At 44.1% G+C, this 23,181-nt stretch overlaps 1 protein-coding gene across 2 annotated transcripts in view; it reads right to left on the bottom strand.

Annotated features, from left to right (window-relative positions):
* Positions 1 to 1,812: 1,812 nt before the first annotated feature.
* Positions 1,813 to 23,181, bottom strand: part of lrrk1 (leucine-rich repeat kinase 1) — a 97,138-nt gene continuing 75,769 nt past the window's right edge. Inside the window, exons 32-39 of one of the 2 annotated variants that reach the window (XM_080029176.1) lie at positions 20,028 to 20,145; positions 18,966 to 19,082; positions 14,636 to 14,833; positions 13,791 to 14,005; positions 13,073 to 13,293; positions 10,153 to 10,381; positions 9,666 to 9,767; positions 1,813 to 4,315 (exon numbers count right to left, since the gene is read on the bottom strand). In XM_080029176.1, the coding sequence (XP_079885302.1) occupies positions 4,138 to 4,315; positions 9,666 to 9,767; positions 10,153 to 10,381; positions 13,073 to 13,293; positions 13,791 to 14,005; positions 14,636 to 14,833; positions 18,966 to 19,082; positions 20,028 to 20,145 (1,378 nt within the window). In that variant the 3' untranslated portion in view covers positions 1,813 to 4,137. Of the gene's footprint in view, positions 4,316 to 9,665; positions 9,768 to 10,152; positions 10,382 to 13,072; positions 13,294 to 13,790; positions 14,006 to 14,635; positions 14,834 to 17,278; positions 17,334 to 18,965; positions 19,083 to 20,027; positions 20,146 to 23,181 lie in introns of those variants that run through there. The other variant, XM_080029177.1, reaches the window with a different exon arrangement.

Here is a 23,181-nt window from a genome sequence, read left to right on the forward strand (position 1 = left end):
GATTGACTCTAGGGACTTAAAGGAATACTTCACCCATACGGAACCGGCGTTCTATAGTTATAAAATCGCTATTATAATATAACGAATTAGGTTTTTGTGGATGTCACACATGGGAAAATAGGGTCAGACAGCGAGACCATAAAACACTCTTTCTGCATTTTCTCAGGCTAGGATGAACTGATTTCTAAAATATTTGCACATTGATATTACATAGGATCTCAGAGTTCCACTGGTGAAGTATTCCTTTAAGGTCTGGATATCTCCGCCAGTGATGCTCCATTTTTTAATTTCTCTGTAGTTTAAAGGTACACTATGTAACTTTGGGTGTGTCAGAGAAGTGAACACTTAATATAATATATTTTCACATCTATATATTCTCAACTGAATAAACAAACTTTCCTAACAAGTCAAATCCACCCCTGGAACACTGTTTGAAGTTAGAAAGCTTCCTGAAAAGTTACTGTTTCATGTTGTTGTTTACAGCAGCAGGGCCCACAGTTTGGTTTACAAACATATTATAGTCTTAGGTTTGGTCCCAGGTTCTGCAAATTAATTTTGTTTGGATTAATGATAGAATTTTTCAATACTAAGAATTACATGTAGAGAAAATATGTCTTGTAAACTAACTGCAGGCTCTGTGAATGTAAACCAATTCCCCTCCCCTGAAACTACATAGTGCACCTTTAATATCTTTACCTGACAAAGTTAGGTTACATAGGTCTTTATTTTGTCAATTAACACACACACATGAAAGTCAAGTCATACACGGTAATCAAAACTGTGACAGCGACTGTGGCTCAGGTGGTAGAGCGGGTCGGCCAATGATCGAAGGGTTGGCGGTTCAATCCCCGCCCTGCCACTTGTGTCATGGTTGTTGTGTACTTGTACTTGGGCAAGACAGTTCACCCACCTTGCCTTGTGTGAATGTCAACAGTCAGCCTGCTATGTGTGTGTGAATGGTAATGGGAACAGGTCTCCCTCGCAAAAGAGTCTCCGGTCTCAATGGGATTTGCCTGTATAAATAAAAGGTTAAAAAATGACATTTTGGCTCATACACATGCAGTTACACAGAAGGGGATCATCGCGCAGGCTCTGCCGCCCGCAGCGGGGCTGCGTCCCCGGAGCAGTTTGGGGTTAAGTGTTTTGCTCAAGGACACAATGGTAGAGATGGTGGGCAACGTAGACGTAATAGCCGCCACCGCTAGTTTTCCAAATAACACCCTGGGCCTGTCTGAACCAGCGACCTCATGGTTAATAGTCGGCCCCCTTTCCTCTAGGCCATTCTACAGTAAGGTGCTTTTACCTTACAGATCAAATTTCTGCTGTGAAACAAATATCGTTAGCCTCATAGCATAATTGCCTAAATCATATCTACTCTACTCTACATCTACATCTACTTTTTGTTAGCCTAATAGCATAATTGCCTAAGTCATATTTTAAGGGGTATAGTGTAGGGAAAAGTAGTTATAGAATAGAGTAGATGTAGATTACAATTAGAGTAGAGTACACATGGTTTAGGCAACTATGCTATGAGGCTACTGATATGTAACTTTTCTAACGTGTGACGTTGTGTCTGGAACAGGCTGAATAAAGGGGGTTTCCCTCCATCTAGCAGAAAGCTTTGCCAAGTGTCAGAGCAGGGAGCAGCCTCTTTCCAAACAGCAGCCTTGTTATTAGTTCCTTCTCCTGCAGTCTGTCTGCTGCCCCCCCCCCCCCATCTGTTATCACCACTTCATCAGCGGAGGCAGCACATTGAAAAGTTTCCATCCGTCTCATGGTTAAGGCAGACACATTTTCACAAATGAAACATGGAAGAATTCAATAAGAACTTTATTGGGTAGCACATTGGAAGTGTACAGTACAGCTTCTATGGAAGTAAACTTTCATCATAGATTCTTATAAATAAATAACTTCTGCATTACTCCAAGCTTTATGGAAAGAACACAGAGTTCTTCACTGGCCAACTGTAGGAATGTAGCAAGTGTGCCAAACTCAAGTCAACAAAACTATTTGGGTAGAAAAGATAAAATGATGCAAATATGTAGAAGCATGTGGGAGTAATGCTCTGTGGTTTGAAAACATTTCATTTATTTAGCTCCATTCTGTCTCCATCCTTTGGTCTTCTCTTGCCCATGGCTCTGTGAGGAAGTGGAAGTGACTGCTCATATATTACACTCACCGGCCATTTTATTAGGTACAGCGGTTCATTTTCTTGTTAACACATATAACTAATCAGCCAATCGCATGTCAGCAACTCAATGCATTTAGGCATGTAGACCTGGACAGGACAACTTATTGAAGTTAAAACCAAGCAACAGAATGGGGAAGAAAGGGGTTTTAAGTGACTTTGAACATGGCAATGTTAAGGGTGCCAGGAGGGCTGGTCTGAGTATTTCAGAAACTGCTGATCTACTGGGATTTTCACACACAACCATCTCTAGGGTTTACAGAGAATGGTCCGAAAAAGAAAAAATATCCAGTGAGCGGCAGTTGTGTGGACGAAAATGCCTTGTTGAAGTCAGAGGTCAGAGGAGGATGGGCATACTGGTTCAAGATGATAGAAAGGCACCAGTAACTCAAATAACCACTCGTTACAACCAGGGTATGCAGAATACCATCTCTGAATGCAAAACACGACCAACCTTGAATAATGCATTAACTAAATGCATTGGATGCTGCCATGTGATTGGAAGATTAGCCATTTGTTTTTATAAGCCATTGAACAGGTGTACCTAATAAAGTGGCCGTAGCATCTGCTCCACTAGCATCTAGAACTCATTGGGTTTCATCAGTGTTTCTGAAAAGCTGATCTACATGTAAATGGTGTTGGTGAATTCTGTCAATAGAATAACTTGGACTGGTATCTACATGTGTACAGTGAAGATTTGAATGTGTTGTTATTTTAACATAGAAAAAAAGGATTATCTATTGACATCTTGTCAAAGCTTCATGGAAGCTGAATAAATGATATTAACTGTGACAGTATTTTAAACATACTGGGGTACCAAGCTACTCTGTCAGAACTCATCTGATTCATCACAGCTTTGTCATTGTCAGGAAGCTACTGTATGTCCAACACAGTTCAGCTAAATGAATGAGCCGCTGCTGTCTTCTACATTAGTAGCTGTCTGGTTAGAAGGTGAAAGGTACTGTTTAATACTGTGTTAATAAACATAACTATTTACTGGAGTCTTTGTCCCATTTGATAACCACTAATTTAAAAAAAGAATCATTATTTGGCCTGACGGACTAATTCATCTTTAAAAAATAACCTTACCAGTGAACCCCGTTATGACAAATGTGCACATGCTCCATCCACTGTCTGTTTGCATCATGTCCCCTTTGTGAGGGCAATGTGAACCAGTAACACTGACAACTGACATGTAGATGCTAGTGGAACACAGTTGAGCAAGAAATAAGACAGAAGTGAGTTTCATTTCAAATCAAAGGGGTCATTTATATGTAAAAGAAAAAAAAACTGCCAGAAAGAAAAGAGGAATAGAAGAACACTGTGTGAACGTATCGTGTCACTGCCATCCATTCTCCAACCTGTCTGTCTGTCTGTCTGTCTGTCTGTCTGTCTGCAGAACACAGCTGTGTACAGTTCATTTAAAGACAAGTCCATACTACTGGTCCCTTTGGAATGACTCTGCCTGTCTCACCACAGAGATTGGAATCATTCACTTGATCCACAAAGAGAATAAACTATTGCTTTTGCAGCAGCTGGAGTCAAGACAAAAAACCTCTTGAAGTGAATCCTTAGTCACAGTGCAGCAGGGGCCAATCAGAACAGGCCTGTAGCAGGGGCCAATCAGAACAGGCCTGTAGCACTGCATGTCCATCCCACATTAAAACCAACAGAAAAAGTCAACTACTTAAAAAAGCATCTGAGTTTTAGTTTCAGGCCACCTTTTTATCAATGACTCAGCGTTTGGGGGGCTCTTCACGTGTTTACCCAACATGTCAGGGTATGTAGTGTGTGTGTGTGTGTGATGATCGGGGGCTGCAGTGCTTGGGTACTCCCCCCCCCCCCCCACTGCTACGTTAGCCCTGGTCCTGTGGTGAACACTGGGGCAGTGTGTGGCAGTGTGTCTCCTCTCCGTACAGAGCGGTGAGGCAGGGCAGTACAACACACAGCTACCTTCTCTTCCTCATGCCGGTCTCCATACGGCCCAGCTCCTCATAGGAGCGGTAGAAGAGCTCCAGCTCTCTGCAGCCCCAGCCCCTCCACACACACAGGCTCCACTCAGTCTTCTCCCTCTGGAAACCACACACAACCGTGTCCTTCGCCACCAGGGCTGCCTCCTCCAGGACCCTGGGAGAAAAGAAAACACACACACACACACACACACACACACACACACACACACACACACACACACACACACACACACACACACACACACACACACACACACACACACACACACACACACACACACACACACACACACACACACACACACACACACACACACACACACACACACACACACACACACACACACACAAGAAAGGTGATTGATCTGTTAAAAAAAGGAAAAAAAGAGGGCCGCTGCAGTGAGGGAGGGGAGAGCTACAGTTGGTTGGGCCTATCGCTGTGCACTGTAATTAGCTTTTCCTAGAAGCTAGTGGAAGTTATTTCTAGGGATGTGGATCCTTGGAAAAGCCACAAGGACACTGAGCGTACTGTTTATGCAGAGATGACACTGAGCAGCACGGTTCAGTTCGGTCAGGCACGGCACGGTCACCATAGATCTGGCTTGCGTTTCCACTGCAGATAGTACTCTTACTTGAACAGCTCTGGCCGCGGCAGTTACATAACTATGGTGGCATCGTAGCAGCAGGAAACAGTGTAGCCTGGCACTGATCAATTTAATGAAGAGGGAAAACGCCACACAATAGACATAGAGCTGCACGCAGACATGTTCCTCATACACAACACTCGTCTCCTGCCAAGGTGACTACACAAGGCGGTTTATCTCTCACACAGAAATGAGGATTCAGTCGACCAATCAATGGACTGCACTTTGTAGCTGTGTAGCTTTGGCAACCCAACGAAAGGGTGACAAAAATAGGTCTTATTATGGTACCTTACCAAACTGTTGACAGTGGAAACGCAAATAAATGGCTGGTGGTGACCCTAAAATCTGGCAGCCATGTTTCACACACAACAACCCTGAATTACCTTGTTCCATTGTGGTTTGATCTCTCTGAGGTGTGTGATTATCCTCCCCTGATGTGTGCCTGTGTGTGTGTGTGTGTGTGTGTGTGTGTGTGTGTGTGTGTGTGTGTGTGTGTGTGTGTGTGTGTGTGTGTGTGTGTGTGTGTGTGTGTGTGTGTGTGTGTGTGGGGTGATTTACAGCCTGGTGAGGACTACACCAGGTGAGGCCTGTAATGGCGCTTTTCCACCGCAAATGTAGCTCGACTCGACTCAACTCGACTCGACTCAACTTGGTTTGGTAGCAGCACGGGTCGTTTTCCACCGCAAATAGTACCTCCTGAACGTGGGCGGGGTCGTCGTAAGGGGCTGAAAGCCTACTCCGGAGCAAAGTAGCAGAGCAGAAATTGCGAGCAGTTGTTGCACTATTAACTGAACCAACCGCCAAAAACATGGATGAAAAATGTTTAAGAAATACCCCCCTTGTATCTGTTTGCTAAAAGAAGTAGAAGAATATTGCTACGGGCCATTAAAAGGGATGGTTGTTGTCCCGATGTGTGACTGTGTGGCAGAGTCAGCTGTAGGGATGTGTCACGTACATCATGCACGTAAACACGGGCATGATAAAGTTGACTGTTTAGTGCTTGTTTCAGGATACGTGTTTTCAAATGCAAGCCGTGTCTCAGCCTGAATATTTTATTGAGGTAATCAGTTCAGTCCGAGGCTTGTAATGTAATCGCTCGCTATCATGTCTGTCCCAGCTGGCTACTATTTAGCCTAGCTGCTAGCTGCCCTACATGTCTCCTCTCGTATGATAAGTAACTTCCCCAACAACCAACACTGGGTGAGCTTAGCGAATATATGGAAAATAAATTCAGATCTGTGATGCAAATCAAATGAAAGAGAGCCAGAGAAGGCTGCACGCGGCGTAAATACACTCAAAAGTCCCGGAGAGTTGGGAAGAATAAACAACAGAATGAAGCTGGTAGTCTCTGGCCACTGATTGGCCAGACAATAGTCTCTGGCCAATCAGTGGCCGGCCGTCTGCCGACGTCACCTTTTAGCATCGGCTCAGCTCGCTTGGAACCTAGAGCGAGGCGATACCAAAAAAGCAGCCGCTACGTGGTACCAGGTACCATGAAATTGCGGTGGAAAAGCCAAAAATGCGAGTTGAGTCGAGTCGAGTCGAGCTGATACCATGCGGTGGAAAAGCGGCCGAATGTATCAACGACCCATAATGCATCAACCTTTTTTTTCACAATATATTTATTGTAATTGTTTCTTTTTATTTCAACACACACAAACACCTGCAATAATGCATCAACTTAGAACATTATGTCTCAGTTATTTCATCTTGGAGCGAGCAAAATATCTTTCTCCTAATAGTGAAATAGTCATAATTGTATTACATTTTAGAGTCAATCATTAAAGGCCTACTTCACCGGTTGGAATATGAAGGTGTATTGAACTCGGAGATCCTATGAAGTATAAATGTGCAAAAAAAATTAAATCGGATAATCCTAGCCTGAGAAAAGGCAGAAAGAGTGTTTTATGGTCTCACTGTCTAACCCTACATTTCTCTTTCTGTGATGTCACAATACACCTTCATATTCCAACCGGTGAAGTAGGCCTTTAAGGATAAAAGGGCTTTGTTCTTTCAATAGTTCTAATGCCATTCAAGGCTCAAAGTGTTCATACACAAACTTAATCTTTTTTTTAAAGATAATCTTTGGGTGTTTATGACTTACAGCTGTAATGGGGCAAAGAGGTGAGGAGATGCAGACAAAATGCATGTGAACCCGGGTTGCTGCGATGAGGACTGAGCCTCTAGGGGATGGCTCTCACCACTACCCCATGAGCCCCCCCATACACAAACTTTGATACTAAACTACACAAAGATTTTTTTCGCTCCATAATGTAATAAGTGACCCCAAATATCACAAGTTGTGACATATGGGGCAAAAAGCGATTACTTTTTGGGCTCAGCATTTCTGTTACATTATCAACCAGTTTCATATTTTCTAAATTAAATTTTGGGTTGTTGTTACACTTCAGGCTCTTACAAGGCCGTGCTCTGTCAGGTCACACACACACACACACACACACACACACACACACACACACACACACACACACACACACACACACACACACACACACACACACACACACACACACACACACACACACACACACACACACACACACACACACACACACACACACACACACACACACACACACACACACAGGTTTAATACGTATGTAATGGGAGTGAAACTGTCTTCATATATAGATGAAGCCCCTACAGGCCTTAACCCCAGCCCTGACCTCCCTAACATGTCTCCTCTGTTACAGGTGCACTGTTGTAATAACTGCTTATTAAAGGAGCCATGTTTGGGTGGGCCTTTTATTGGCCCTGTTTGGCTAAAAGGCCCGGGCCCTCTTTGTGGAAGCTCACATAGACAGACTGTGCTGTTCTGCTGAGCAACCAGCTGTTGGCTGCTTTACAGGAATAATTACAGAGTGAGTGAAGCAGCGTAAGTACACGATGAGCGATCTGGCTATAGGCTTCAGTGAGGCTGCATCAGTAAATGAATACACACATACAGCCCCTTCAGCTTCTCCTTCCTCACCGCTGATTGATTTCAAGCTCAGCTGAAAACTGTCTCCATGCAGGTGGGAGAAAAGCCCAGTTTAGAACTCACCCTTTGATGTTCTGAAGAACTTATCCCTGGACCAATTCAATGAAGAAGAAAAAGCCTTTTGAAGACTATACACAGCAAATCAAAGCTCTTCAAAGATGAATACATAACAGAAATAGAAAAAAAGATTTATTTTATTCTCAAGGGTTCTGAAATACATCGTATTAAAGCAGATGAAAACTAACACTTAGATCATAAAGATAATACACAGGTGTTAAAACCAATAACCAGATCACCTGAGCAATCTCCACTGGCCAGTTCAGCATGGTACCCATTCTGAGAGGAGCCCGCTTACATTTTGGGTTTCCCAAAAAAACCTCAAACGGACACTTCAGCTGCTGACGTGTGAGCTTATTTCACTGCTCACAATTGAGTTAAAGGTGGGGTAAGCAGTGCTGGAAAATGTTTGTCGACTAAATCCCTTTTTGTCAAATCAGTGAATTTCTCTAATCAAATCAAGTTTTATTTATATAGCCAAACATCACAAATAGACATATGCCTCGGTGGGCTTTACATTCCATATGACACCATTTACCCTTAGACCCACTCAAAACTCCCAGTTGACCACTCACAATGTGCTTCCTGTCTGTATACAGCCTAGGCTCTGTAAACCGGCATGTTTACATGCTACGGTGAGTCCCCTTTTGTTAACATGCCAGTTTACAGAGCCTAGGCCTCCGTATTAACACCAGCTTGTCTTCAGCGCACTCAATCACATCGTGAGGAGATATTCACTGATCTGACAAAAAGTGATTATGTCAACAAACATTCTCCAGAATCTCAGACTCTACCTTTAACACATGTGTATGTTACACTGCACTGTGGCTCACTGGGGAGAACACCTGTTTCCTTTAAGCAGGGCTCTGGGCTTCACCACAGCTAACATGAGGACATGTAGTTTTTGTTTGGAGCGTTCTGATTGTGATCCCATTCCATGCAGAAAAGCAGTGTGAGTGTGTTCTGTTACAGAGTCTTGGAAGTAAATGTTATATACTGTAAAAAAAAAGACTAGGCTACTTCCATCACTCACATTATGGTTTCTCAAAATAAATCTTGACGACAAGCAAAAGTTAATCTTACATGGTATATGGATAAAGTTCATCTTATATGGATAAAGTTCATCTTACATGGTGTATAGATAGACTGGATCTAGACCTGCCGCTGGCCAATGTAAGTTTGCTCAGCGTGTTGGTCTGGACACGATCCATTGGAGCTCATTAATTATGTCGGAAAATTCTTGGGGCGCCCTTAGCTCAGTTGGTAGGGCGTCCCACCCCGGGCCCGGCCCAGCAGCAGACCCGGGTTCAATTCCAGCCCGCGGTCGTTCTCTGCATGTCACTCCCCTCTCTGCCCCATTTCACCTCTGTCTCTACACTATCAATAAAGCATAAAAATGCCCAAAAAAAATATCTTAAAAAAAAATTATGTCGGAAAATTCTGACTCACCAATCAAATCGTTCTTTCTGATATGGGCGGGCCAGAGCCGTATGTATGGGGCTCTGGGGCGGACGTAACCGGATGACGACATTGTTTGAGTTTGAAGCGGCTTTGGCCACTCAAATCTTTCATTAGCAAGAAAGAAGAATGTTCTGTTTTGCCGACCGACCACGGCAAATTTACCAGTTAACCCAGCTGTTCGTTGCTCTGATTGGTCGTAGTGCTATCCAATTCTATCGATCATGGACCAGACCCTATATCGTTCTAGATGTGGGTCTGGATTTCCAGGCTAGTATATGGATGCAAATAGAAAAAAAAAAAATTTCAGACAAAGTAACAAAAAAATCACCAAATGATCTCACCCTAAAGAGGAATGTCCAGGAGGCCTGAGTACAGCGATGACCCGGCCCTTCAGCTGCTCTGCATGGGACTGCATCTCAATGACCATCACGTCACCTCCACGCCTGGAACACAACAACACAACAACCTGGCTTTGGTCAATATGTTAACATGTGAATATAGTTTCACTAACTGTGTAGCTTTCCATGTTAGGCATGTATTTCACATAACCTGCATGTAGAGTCCACTGTTTACTTGTGTAACATGAGAGGTTTGTAAACTGAAACTTAATTAAATATATGTAAATATATTTCTTATTTTATTTTGCTATTACTATAGATGGATATGTATAGTAATAGCTCTGTAACACTGGAATCTGACCTGAGATCAGCAGAATGTCCAGAATGTGTTGTATTTTTTATTTTTTACTCCACTCTGTGTGTGTGTGTGTGTGTGTGTGTGTGTCTGTGTGAGTGTATGTTGTGATCGTTTCGTGTGTATAATTTTTACCTGGGGATCCACAGTGTCCCATTGACTGTCATCACAGTGAAGGCTTGTAGCTGAGGTGGTGTGTGGTTGAGGGTTTCTTCAGAGTCCAGATCAGACTGGGGGTTTATGGCTGTCTGCTGGTCCTGGTCCTGGTCCTGCTCCTGCTCCGGTCCCGTTGGTAGCTCACTGCTGCAGAGTGCAACTGATCCCAGGCCTGTGCTGCTGGGACAGTCAGTCCTTGGAGGGAGGGCTGGGGGATTTCATATCAAATCAACATCATGGTTAAAGGTTCAGTAAGCAGAATGGTCAGTTTAGCTAACTTCCTGTCACTGACTGTCGTTAGCAGTCCCCTCCCTCGTCCCTACGTCACCACATTAATGCACTGCGGTCTTCAAACAGCAAGTTATCTAGCATCATCTCAGATAAGTAAGTGTGATAAAACATGATAAAAACCATCAAAACAGACATTGGGAAGGATTTTTACCTGCTCCGCCATTGTAGGCACATACAGTCATATGAAAAAGTTTGGGAACCCCTCTCAGCCGGCATTATAATTGACTCTGCTTTCACAAAAAAAATATAAAAGTGGTATGTCTTTAATTTACCAGGAACAGCTAAGTACTGGGATGTTTTCCAAACAAAGATTTTTTGAAAAGCAGTATTTGGTTGTATGAAATGAAATAAAATGTGAAAAACTGGCTGTGCAAAAATGTGGGTACCCTTGTGGTTTTGTTGATTTTAATGCCTGTAACAGCATGTAAAACTGATGACTTTAAACACAAAGTTGGTTGGATTATGTTGTTAAGCCTTGAACCTCATAGAAATGTCTGTTTAATCATGAGAAAATGTATTTTAGGTGCCTAAATGCAAGTAGCACTTCTCTTTGACTCTCTGCTGAAGTGAGACAGAATGGGATCATCAAAACAGCTCCCAAAAGATCTGAAAAACAAAGATTGTTCATTGTCATGGTTTAGGGGAAGGCTACAAGAAGCTTTCCCAAAGGTTTCAATTGTCAATTTCGACTGTAGGGAACGTTGTCAGGAAATGGAAGGACACAGGCACAGTGGCAGTTAAACCCAGGCATGGCAGTCCAAGAAAAAAACAGGAGCGGCATAGGTGGAGGATTGTGAGAATGGTTGCACACAACCCACAGATCACCTCCAAAGACCTGCAAGAACATCTGGCTGCAGATTGTGTATCTGTACATCGTTCAACAATTCAGCGCAATTTGCACCAAAACATCTGCTTTTTATAAAGACCAAATAACTTAATTTTTGTCTCATCAGTCCAAAGCATTTTCTTCCAATATGAATCTGGCTTGTCTAAATGAGCTTTTGCATACTCCATGCAACTGTATCTGTGGCGTGGGCGCAGAAAGGGCTTCCTTCTCATCACCCGGCCATACAGATGTTTTGGTGCAAATTGCACTGATTTGTTGAACCATGTACAGATACACAATCTGCAGCCAGATGTTCTTGCAGGTCTTTGGAGGTGATCTTTGGGTTGTGTGCAACCATTCTCACAATCCGCTGCATATGCCGCTCTTGTACTTTTCTTGGTCTGCTAGACCTGGGTTTAACTGCAACTGTGCCTGTGTCCTTCCATTCCCTGACAACGTTCCTTACAGTAGAAATTGACAATTGAAACCTTTGGGAAAGCTTCTTGTAGCCTTCCCCTAAACCATGACAATGAATAATCTTTGTTTTTAAGATCTTTTGGGAGCAGTTTTGATGATCCCATTCTGTCTCACTTCAGCAGAGAGTCAAAGAGAAGTGCAACTTGCATTTAGGCACCTAAAATACATTTTCTCATGATTAAACAGACAATTCTATGAGGTTCAAGGCTTAACAACATAATCCAACCAACTTTGTGTTTAAATTCATCAGTTTTACATGCTGCTACAGGCATTAAAAATCAACAAAACCACAAGGGTACCCATATTTTTGCACAGCCAGTTTTTCACATTTTATTTCATTTCATACAACCAAATACTGCTTTTCAAAAAATCTTTGTTTGGAAAACATCCCAGTACTTAGCTGTTCCTGGTAAATTAAAGACATACCACTTTTATATTTTTTTTGTGAAAGCAGAGTCAATTATAATGCCGGCTGAGAGGGGTTCCCAAACTTTTTCATATGATTGTAAACATTCACCCATCTGTCGCTCTGCGCGTGCACCGGCAGTGAGACGGGTGCCGGTTTGTAGCGTTCTTTCTTGTGATTGGATATCAGTTTTGGGATCCCCGAAAAGTTTATTTGCAGATTACATGCAGAACGAGTGACTGAGAGATCGCCTTTATGAAACGTGCACACTATGTAAGTGATCACTGTATGAATAAAGAGTGATGTAACACTTATATTAACATAAATAAATCGCTTACATCACCTTTAATTGAACATTTCACCTCGATAATGATTAATTAATGATTATATTTATTTTTTTGCATTCATAGTTAACTGCTAAGGTTTGTACTGTAAATATACTCAACTATTAAAGCTGGGATATCTGATTGAATGAAATAGTACATATCTCATCTTTGTGATTTAAAAAAAATGAAGGAAATGGTGTGCACAGATGAACTATTTATGGTTATTTATGGAATATTTCCAACTGAAATCCGAGCATGGCATGAAATGAAAATGTCACATTTCAGTTTTGAAGTAAAAAATCAATTTATCTTAAACAGTAGAAAATAAATAACTTGCATTTCTTTCAAGTCAAATGCATTATTTGAAATATGGCCATATGAAAAATAGAAAATAACTTCAATATCCTATAAAGAAATATCGCAAATTATATTTCCATGGGAAAATAATAGTAAACGAATATTTGAAATAAAAATGTCATAATAAAAAGACACCTTTCAGTAACTCACTGTTGATTAAGAGTATAAATATAAATAATGGACATGAGTTAGTTGAAGTGGATTACAGGGTCCTACCTGGAGGCTCCATGGAGCAGTAGTCAGTCAGTGAGTCTTGGTGTTGGATGATCTGTGTTCCAGCCTCTTCACTGTAGATCAGAGTGACCTCTCCCTTCATACACTCAGGATCTTTGTCTCTGCCCTCTCTGCTCCTGGGCTCAGTGCTGCTGGTGGCCGTGGTAACGCCAGCAGGACGCTGCACTGTGAAGACGTCACGAAGAGGATGGCTGTCTCCACAGCTGAAAAAAAAACATGACCGGATGTTCAGAAAACAAGACTATCAGTTTATGTTTCAACTGGGGCTATGATTGGCCTCTCTATTCTCTGGGTGTGTTAGCATTAGCATTAGCTAGCCGACCATCAGTCGCAAGAGGTGTAATGTTGCAAGTTTTCGACTTGTGCTAAAGCCGTCAATGGTGTTTAGGCATGGTACTGTTTGCTTAGTGTAAGTGCACCATTAATCACTAAGCATGTCTTTGTTTTTTTCTGTACTTACATATTTACTAATCAGCTCACAAACACACTGGATGCCAATACTGATGTATCTGGAATATGTCAAACTATCCTGTACTTTGAAGGCCAGGTCAGCCTATAGATGGTCCTCTTCAACAGGACATGACTCTTTCTCTGGTAGTTCATTGTGTGTTCATTTCATTAGATGTATAGCTCATGCCTGTCTTAGGCCAATGTTATCATAGGCACAAGTGCTATTTGAGATGCTCTCTATCCCTCTCACCAGTACTGTGCACAGAGCTGGTAGGAGGCAGCGTGGTACAGCAGCAGGGTGTTGGTGCGGTCGTCCAGGGTCCACACCGCCTCCTCTCCCCACACACTGAAGCTGCTGGTCAGGGACACCACGGAGGACTGTGGACCGTAGGCCTCCAGCCTGCGCACCGCCTGGAGACTCACACAGTCAATGACCAGCACTCCAGGACCGTTGGAGAACCATAGCTGATGAACACACACACACACACACACACACACACACCGAACAGAGAGAGAGAGGAGGGTTGACTTCAATGTTCATCATGTAAAAACACTAAGGCCTTGTTTCCACTGAGCGGAACAGTTTAGTTCGATTTTGGTACACATGTAGTTGCGTTCCCACAGTCAAAAGTTATAAGCGAACCATGCTGGACCTATTTTTGTCAACCTTTCCTTGGGGTACCGAGCCGTCCCGTGGAGAGTCCCAAGAAGGTGGAGCTACACACTGCAGTCAGTTGATTGGTCAACAGAATAGTCATTTGTGTAATCCCCCAATCTCATTGGAGTGAATCATTTTGTGTTGAGAGAAAATTGCATGTGTGGCTTTTGATTGAATGTATTGGCAGCAAAACAGTGTCCCGTTACTATGTATTGACAATACATACATACTGTAACTGCCACCCGCCGTTCTTATAATACGTCCAATGGTTCAACAGCTATGGCTGCGGCTATCGCAGTCCTGCAGAAACCCAGCCTACCAAGTAGGGTTACCGCTCCGTACCAAACCGAACTGTGCTGCTCAGTGGAAAACAAAGCATTGGTGACTTATCAACATGGCTTTCTGGTTAATACATTAGTGAGCGATAATCTGCTGACCTGGGATCCGCTGCTGACCAGAGCCATGCTCCTGACCGGGTAGGGTCTCTGTCTGGGGTCAGAGTCCTTCAGACCAAACACTGTCTTGTTGAGTGTGTGTGAACACAGGTAGGTCTCCCCCTCCAGAGGAAGATCCTCCACCAAGCTGTACACTAGCACCAGGCCGTCAGACATGCCCGCAAACACTCTGCCCAGGCTCTGCACAAAGCAAGGGAGAGAGGTCTTTATTCACATTTACATTTAATTTGAAATTTATTTCTGAAAAATCAGAAAATATCATACATAAAATAATGATGTTACAAAAAATTATGTTACATAAAATATCTATATATCTGTGATGGAAGTTCTGTTAAGGTTGGAGGTCAACTCAGGTGGAAGAATATTTCAGGAGACTTGGATGAATTATGAAGCAATATTTATTACAGACTTGGCCAAGGAGAACCGGACTGCAACTCTCGTGACTTGCACTTCAATTCTGACAAACTCATGCTTAGAGCTGTGTTTTAACCTCGCGCTATCTCTACCACCTCCCCGGCTCGGGCACCAAGCGTACCGATGTTTTGGTTCAGAGCTGAACACAGTGAACCATAACATTTTGGAGTCTTAGGAGATGAGACTTTATCTATACAACTGACAACTGAAGTGTCTCCTAACAGGTTCCAAGGCTGACCTAGAGTCTGAGAGACAAACACACAAGATCTTTCCCATTAATATTACAACTAAAGACCCAATATTATATGTTCATATCAAATATATATTATAATTTCCTATAGTAATAATAAGAAAATAAATGTAAAAATTCATGAATATATTTATATAATCTCACTATATATACAGTATCTCACAAAAGTGAGTACACCCCTCACATTTCTTCACATTTTTCTTTATATCTTTCCATGGGACAACACTGAATAAATGACACTTTGATACAATGTAAAGTAGTCAGTGTACAGCTTGTATAACAGTGTAAATTTAGTGTCCCCTCAAAATAACTCGACACACAGCCATTAATGTCTAAACTGCTGGCAACAAAAGTGAGTACACCCCTTAGAAAAAATTTACAAATTGGGCCCAAAGTGTAAATATTTTGTGTGGCCACCATTATTTTCCAGCACTGCCTTAACCCTCTTGGGCATGGAGTTCACTAGAGCTTCACAGGTTGCAACTGGAACCCTCTTCCACCCATTTATGACAGCATCACAGAGCTGGTGGATATTAAAGACCTTGCGCTCCTCCACCTTCCGTTTGAGGATGCCCCAAAGATGCTCAATAGGGTTTAGGTCTGGAGACATGCTTGGCCAGGCCATAACCTTTACCCTCAGCTTTTTTAGCAAGCCACTGGTCGTCTTGGAGGTGTGTTTGGGGTCGTTATCATGTTGCAATACCACCCTGCGGCCCAGTTTACGAAGGTTGAGTGCACATGGTCAGCGTCGTACACAGAGGTTGGCTTTGGAAAATAGACGTATGAGTGCTGCCAGCATTGCTGAAGGGCTTGAAGGGTTGGGGGGTCAACCTGTCAGTGCTCAGACCATACGCCACACTCTGCATCATAATGGTCTGCATGGCTCATCATACCAGAAGGAAGCCTATTCTAAAGATGATGCACAAGAAACCCCACAAAAAGTTTGCTGAAGACAAACAGACTACGGACATGGATTACTGCAACCATGTCCTGTGGTCTGATGAGACCAAAATAAATGTATTTGGTTCAGATGGTGTTAAGAGTGTGGAGCGGCAACCAGGTGAGGAGTACAAAGACAAGTGTGTCTTGCCTAGAGTCAAGCATGGTGGTTGGAGTGTCATGGTCTGGGGCTGCATGAGTGCTGCCAGCACTGGGGATCTACAGTTCATTGAATTCTAACATGTACTGTGACATACTGAAGCAGAGCATGATCCCCTCCCTTCATAAACTGGGCCGCAGGGCAGTACTGCAACATGATAACGACCCCAAACACCCCTCCGAATGACCACTGGCTTGCTAAAGAAGCTGAGGGTACAGGTTATGGACTGGCCAAGCATGTCTCCAGTCTTAAACCCTATTGAGCATCTTTGGGGCATCCTAAAACGGGAGATGGAGGAGCGCAAGGACTCTAATATCCACCAGCTCCTTGATGTCGTCATGAATGGGTAGAAGAGGGTTCCAGTTGCAACCTGTGAAGCTCTAGTGAACTACATGCCCAAGAGGGTTAAGGCAGTGCTAGAAAATAATGATGGCAAAACAAAATACTGACACTTTGGGCCCAATTTGGACATTTTTTCTTAGGGGTGTACTCACTTTTGTTGCCAGCAGTTTAGACATTAATGGCTGTGTGTCGAGTTATTTTGAGGGGACAGTAAATTTACACTGTTATACAAGCTGTACACTGACTACTTGACATTGTATCAAAGTATCATTTATTCAGTGTTGTCGCATGGAAAGATATAAAGAAAAATGTGAAGAAATGTTAGGGGTGTACTCACTTTTGTGAGATACTGTATATTTCAGTATCAAAACTATTATTTAATTCCCCCCCCCAAAATAAATAAATAAATAAAAAAAATCTGAATGACCCCTTTACAATCGAAACTCTTTGTGGTTTTTGAGTTGTTTCAGAAGCCTTGTCACACTTTAGGTCTATATCTATTTTCTTTTGAGACTATTACCTGTACTGTTCGGACATGGCACTTCCTCGTTACATCGTAGTGTTAAGGCGAGACGCTGCAGGTCAATATGATACATTTTTTTGACTTATAGATATCATCATGAAACTTTGCCAGTTGAATACTTAAATTTAAATAAATACATGTAGTGCTTGAAGTGAATGTTTCGCCTTTAAAATCCCCTGCACAATATCAGTCTGGAAGATATATCCCATTATCTTTTGATATGAACTGTTTTTTATTACCTGTCGGCTCATCAAAATGGAAATGACTTCCATTATATCAAACGATCATAGATTTACACAGAGAAAGACTCTCTAATATAAATGACACTCTATACTGCAGGCTGGAGTAGTGACCCCCACCTGCCCTCGTTCCCAGGCCCGCCCACCAGCCTCTGAACACCTGGATTCCACCGGCTCCGCTCTAGGAGTGTTCCTACAGGGATTGGCGGTTAAGGTCTACAGAGGGTTAACAGGACAGTGGGTCAGGGGTCAGAGAAAGAGAACAGCAGTGCCATTCAGACGCTTTAGGACAATTAGGACATTTAGTCCACAGCACACCTGTCAATGTCCTCTACTTTCACTCTAGAGCAGACGAGCCGACTGAGTGTATGGGATGATTTCTGGGTAAGAAAATGATGTATCCTCATACACTCACATCAGTCGCAAGACGGCGCACTCACACTAGGCCATCTGTTCAGTGCCCAAGCTCATTTGCATCCTAAAGTCTACATCGTTTGGCTAGTGTGAGCACGCCATCCGTATTCAAGCACGGAACAGATGCTAATGAGATGACACGCGCACACGCATGAATACGCAACGTGAGCTGGATGACGTCCTTAGAAGCAGCGCTGCAGCAGCAGAGCAGTTGAGACGTTCCATGTGTGGCCAAAAAAGCGCGAGAGAGGCAGCAGTATTGTTCTCTGTGTTGTTGTTCTCCATTGTTGTTCTACTAACTGGCAGCGAGGACGCTTGGTGATGACGTATGTATCGTATTACGACGTGATGACGTATGTATGAAGGGGCAATCGTGCCCGGGCCACGGCCTTTGGGAGCAGTGTGACCACGGGCCAGCGGGGGAGTCGGGAGGGGGGCAATCGTACTGGAGCACGGAACAGACAAACTTGCCTAGTGTGAGTACGCCCTTACTGTGGGTCAACGCGTGCGTGTGTGTGTGTTAGTGATGGGTCGGTCGCGAACGAGCCGGTTCAAAGAGCCGGCTCTTTTAAGTGAACGAATGGAGCCGGCTCCTAACTGAGAGACGTTTATTTTTTTTAATATAAAGTTTGCCTTAATTTTATAGGTGTTTCTATGTGTATCGTAGAGGTCTACAAGCTAGTAAGTGCATTTAATTGGTAGTTTAAGACAGTTAAAAAGGTCTTTAAATGCAATGAAAACAATCAGCTACGCAATTTATTTATTTGAATACTTCAGTAAAAAGGATGTATTGCATAATTTTTGTGGTATAGGCCTACACATACGAATCGTAAGTCAAAATGGGGCTACATTTGGCTGAATTATAAAAAGTACAGGTTGTTATATGGAGAGCCGTTTGGGAGCCGAAAGAGCCGGCTCTTGTTGATGAGCTCACTAAAAAGAGACGAAATTCCCATCACTAGTGTGTGTGTGTGTGTGTGTGTGTGTGTGTGTGTGTGTGTGTGTGTGTGTGTGTGTGTACTGTGGCTGACCTGTTCTCCTGCTGGCACAGGGAACAGGCAGGTGACGATGGCTGGACAGGAGAACTGTCTCTGGGGTTGACTGAGTGGACACATGTCCTTCAGGCTGTAGATGAACACTTCCTGCTCCTGTCAGAACACAAAGCAAAGAGACTAGTTCACATCAATAACCATCTCAAGTCTGTGTGTTAAGAATGGAGCTGGAGTAAGTGCAAAAAAATACTTCATTCAAATGCTGTACTTGTTTGTTACATTTTAACAAAGAACAGAGGGGTTGGGGGTTAGATATTTTGAATTCATGAATCCATGCTAACAATTCGTGTTGCCATTACATGTTCGGATTAGATCAACTGTAGTTTTACTTGTTGTTATTTGGTTCTCAGACAAAGAAGACTTGGATTTTTTTTTTGTTGTTTAAACTGGTCAAGACTAGCCTGGAAATCCAGACCTGCCACTGGCTAATTTAAATTTGCTCAGCCTGTTGCTCTGGACACCATCCATAGGAGCTCATTAACTATGTTGGAAAATTCAAATTTGCCAATCAAATCGTTCTATCTGATATGGACGGGCGAGAGCCCTATGTTTGGTGTTCTGGGGCGGACGTAACCGGATGACGACAGTGACGTGCATGCGCCGTTAAAGCCGTGATAGTAAACAACAGAGATGGATGCGGATGAGTTTAAGACGGCCTTGTCACTTAAAGATTTGGAAGACGGCACTCAAATCTTTCATTAGCAAGAAAGAGGAATGTTCTTTTATGCCGACCGACCACGCCAAAAGTTTAATTTACCAGTTAACCCCGCTGTTTGCTAAACGAATTGGGCTTAATACGTCACCTTCTTCATTGCTCTGATTGGTCGTAGTGGTCCAGAAAATCTATCTCTCAAAAGGAGTAAGGGGGTATCACAGGGCACCCACTGTGTGTTAGAAAGCCTACGTGTGTACATGCATTTTTTAATTTGCTCACAGAACAACTGAATATAAAGGCCAGGTCATCCTACACTAACTATACACTGAACAAGTACTGTGCTATGTAAATGGAAATCATTGATCTGCATTGGATATGGTGTGTACCTCGGTGGCCATCCACAGAGTGTTACCCATCTTCATCTGACAGCTGATCCTGCTGCCTGGACAAGACATGCTCTTCACCTCCACCTGGCCCTTCTCCACATTCACCACACTGTAGCTCCTAAAAAAACACACACACACACACACACACACACACACACACACACACACACACACACACACACACACACACACACACACACACACACACACACACACACACACACACACACACACACACACACACACACACACACACACACACACACACACACACAGGTTTATCTCTTTTTCTTCCCCTTCTTTCAGTTGACTGCGAGTTTTTCAAACAGGGCCTGAACGCCCCCATTTGGTAAGACGTGTGGTCACCAGTTTAAGAGTGCCTGGAAGTCTTTTGTAGTTGATCTGCATCAGTGGGGACATTGTTCATGGTGCTTAGCCCCTTGTTCCCATGACCTGTTCCCAGGTCCTGAGGTGTAGTAAAGGGCAGTGGGAGAGTGAGGGGAAAGGGGGCTATCCACACACTGATGGAGTTAATAGCAGGAACTTGAGTCAGCAGCAGTCGTAAAGACAACCTGTATGACGGAGTGAAAGCTGCTTCCATTGTATGGAGATTAACCTGGAATCCTGCTGCCACATACAGAAAACAATAGAGGTAATACATTGGACCCTCTCTGCCAGTAGTGTGTGTGTGTGTGTGTGTGTGTGTGTGTGTATGTAATTGGATAGGGAACAATTAAGTGAGAAAAGTGTGTTTTTCTTTATTTAAAATTTTACAAAAAGGTTAAAAGTCAACGCGATCAGCGAAGTCGATGGACAACCGAGAGTTATCCAAGTGTGCGCTGTGAGATGTACACTGCATGTCTGCATTATGCTAATACACATATACCACTGATGTTGCTAAGGTAAAGTCAGCTCAAACATTTCATTTAGCTGACGTATTTATCCAAAGGGACTTCCATTAAAGCTAGGGTTCATCATCATCATCATCTTCAACCGCTTATCCGAAATCGGGTCGCGTGGGCAGCAGCTTGAGCAGGGAACCCCAAACTTCTCTTTCCCGGGCCACATCAACCAGCTCTGACTGGAGGATCCCGAGGCGTTCCCAGGCCAGTGTGGAGTTATAATCTCTCCACCTAGTCCTGGGTCTTCCCCGAGGCCTCCTTCCAGCTGGACGCTCCTGGAACACCTCCCTAGGGAGGCGCCCTGGGGGCATCCTTACCAGCTGCCCGAACCACCTCAACTGGCTCCTTTCAACGCAAAGGAGTAGCGGCTATGCCCCGAGTTCCTCACGAATGACTGAGCTTCTCACCCTATCTCTAAGGGAGACGCCAGCCACCCTCCTGAGAAAGCCCCTTTTGGCCGCTTGTACCCGCGATCTCGTTTTTTCGGTCATTACCCAGCCTTCATGACCATAGGTGAGGGTAGGAACAAAGATCGACCGGTAGATCGAAAGCTTTGCCTTACGACTAAGCTCTCTTTTCGTCACAACAGTGCGGTAAAGCGTATGCAAAACCGCCCCTGCTGCTCCGATTCTCCGGCCAATCTCATGTTCCATTGTTCCCTCACTCGCAAACAAGACCCTGAGGTACTTGAACTCCTTCACTTGTGGTAAGGACTCATTCCCTACCTGTAGTAGACAATCCATCGGTTTCCTGCTGAGCACCATGGCCTCAGATTTAGAGGTGCTGATCCTCATCCCAACCGCTTCACACTCGGCTGCGAACCGATCCAATGAGAGCTGAAGGTCACAGGCCGATGATGCCATCAGAACCACATCATCCGCAAACAGCAGAGATGAGATCATCAGCCCACCAAACTGCAACCCCTCCCCACCACGACTACGCCTTGATATCCTGTCCATGAATATCACAAACAGGATTGGTGATAAAGCGCAGCCCTGGCGGAGGCCAACCCCCACCGGAAACGGGTCCGACTTACTACCGAGAACCCGTACACAGCTCTCGCTTTGAGCGTACAGAGATTGGATGGCCCTGAGAAGGGACCCCCTCACTCCATACTCCCGCAGCACCCCCCACAGTATCTCCCGGGGAACCCGGTCATACGCCTTCTCCAGATCTACAAAACACATGTAGACTGGATGAGCAAACTCCCAAGCTCCCTCTAGGATCCTTGTGAGAGTGAAGAGCTGGTCCGTTGTTCCACGGCCAGGACGGAATCCGCATTGTTCCTCTTCAATCTGAGGTTCGACTATCGGCCGAACCCTCCTTTCCAGCACCTTGGAGTAGACTTTGCCGGGGAGGCTGAGAAGTGTGATACCCCGGTAGTTGGCACACACTCTCTGGTCCCCCTTTTTGAAAATAGGAACCACCACCCCGGTCTGCCACTCCTTCGGCACTGTACCCAACTTCCACGCAATGTTGAAGAGGCGTGTCATACAAGACAGCCCCTCCACACCCATTGCTTTCAGCATTTCTGGACGGATCTCATCAAACCCCGGGGCTTTGCCACTGTGGAGTTGCAGCTAGGGTTTTCACTGTAATATTTGGCAAAACTGTCATAATAGCCATTCAGAGCCATTTTGACCAATCAAAGCGGGGCTCAGATTCTCCGTTCTTATTGGCTGTGGGACTGTCCGTTCACCTTGGCAACGACGTTGATGCGTCAGTTGCGTGAGCGTTCACGACCCTAGCAGTCTGACACTACTGTTTGGCACTACTACGGCGGACAGCAAATAGCAATGTCTTCACCAACTAACCCTCAATTTACCATTCCCCGGATACCAACAACTAACACGGTGGGAGGACAGTGTGTACACAGAGGCTGAGAAACACAGAGGAGGAAATGTATTTGCGGGCGGCTGGTGCTGTATGAAGCCGCTCGGGGTTAGAAGACGTGGGGAAAGTGAGCCAGGAGAATGGCCTTCCTGGTTAATTCAGTGAATATGTGCGGCTGTGCTTTAGCCGATAAACCAAGTTAGCACCGGTCGGATAGCATTAGTTAACTCACCCGGTTGTGTGCGGCCACCACCTCCATATAATGAACCCAAAAATAACGGCTAAGTCCGGGGAACTTTCATGACAAGTAGGCCTACAGCGAAGCACCGGTGTTTATCTACGCCAGCCACGGTCCCGTCACAGCCAGCCAGGTAGGGTAATGTAGGCTACTTGTCCTTATTTTGTACTGCCCTGCACAC

The sequence above is a fragment of the Ammodytes marinus genome (assembly GCF_949987685.1).
Source record: "Ammodytes marinus genome assembly, chromosome: 1".
Taxonomy (NCBI): domain Eukaryota; kingdom Metazoa; phylum Chordata; class Actinopteri; order Uranoscopiformes; family Ammodytidae; genus Ammodytes; species Ammodytes marinus.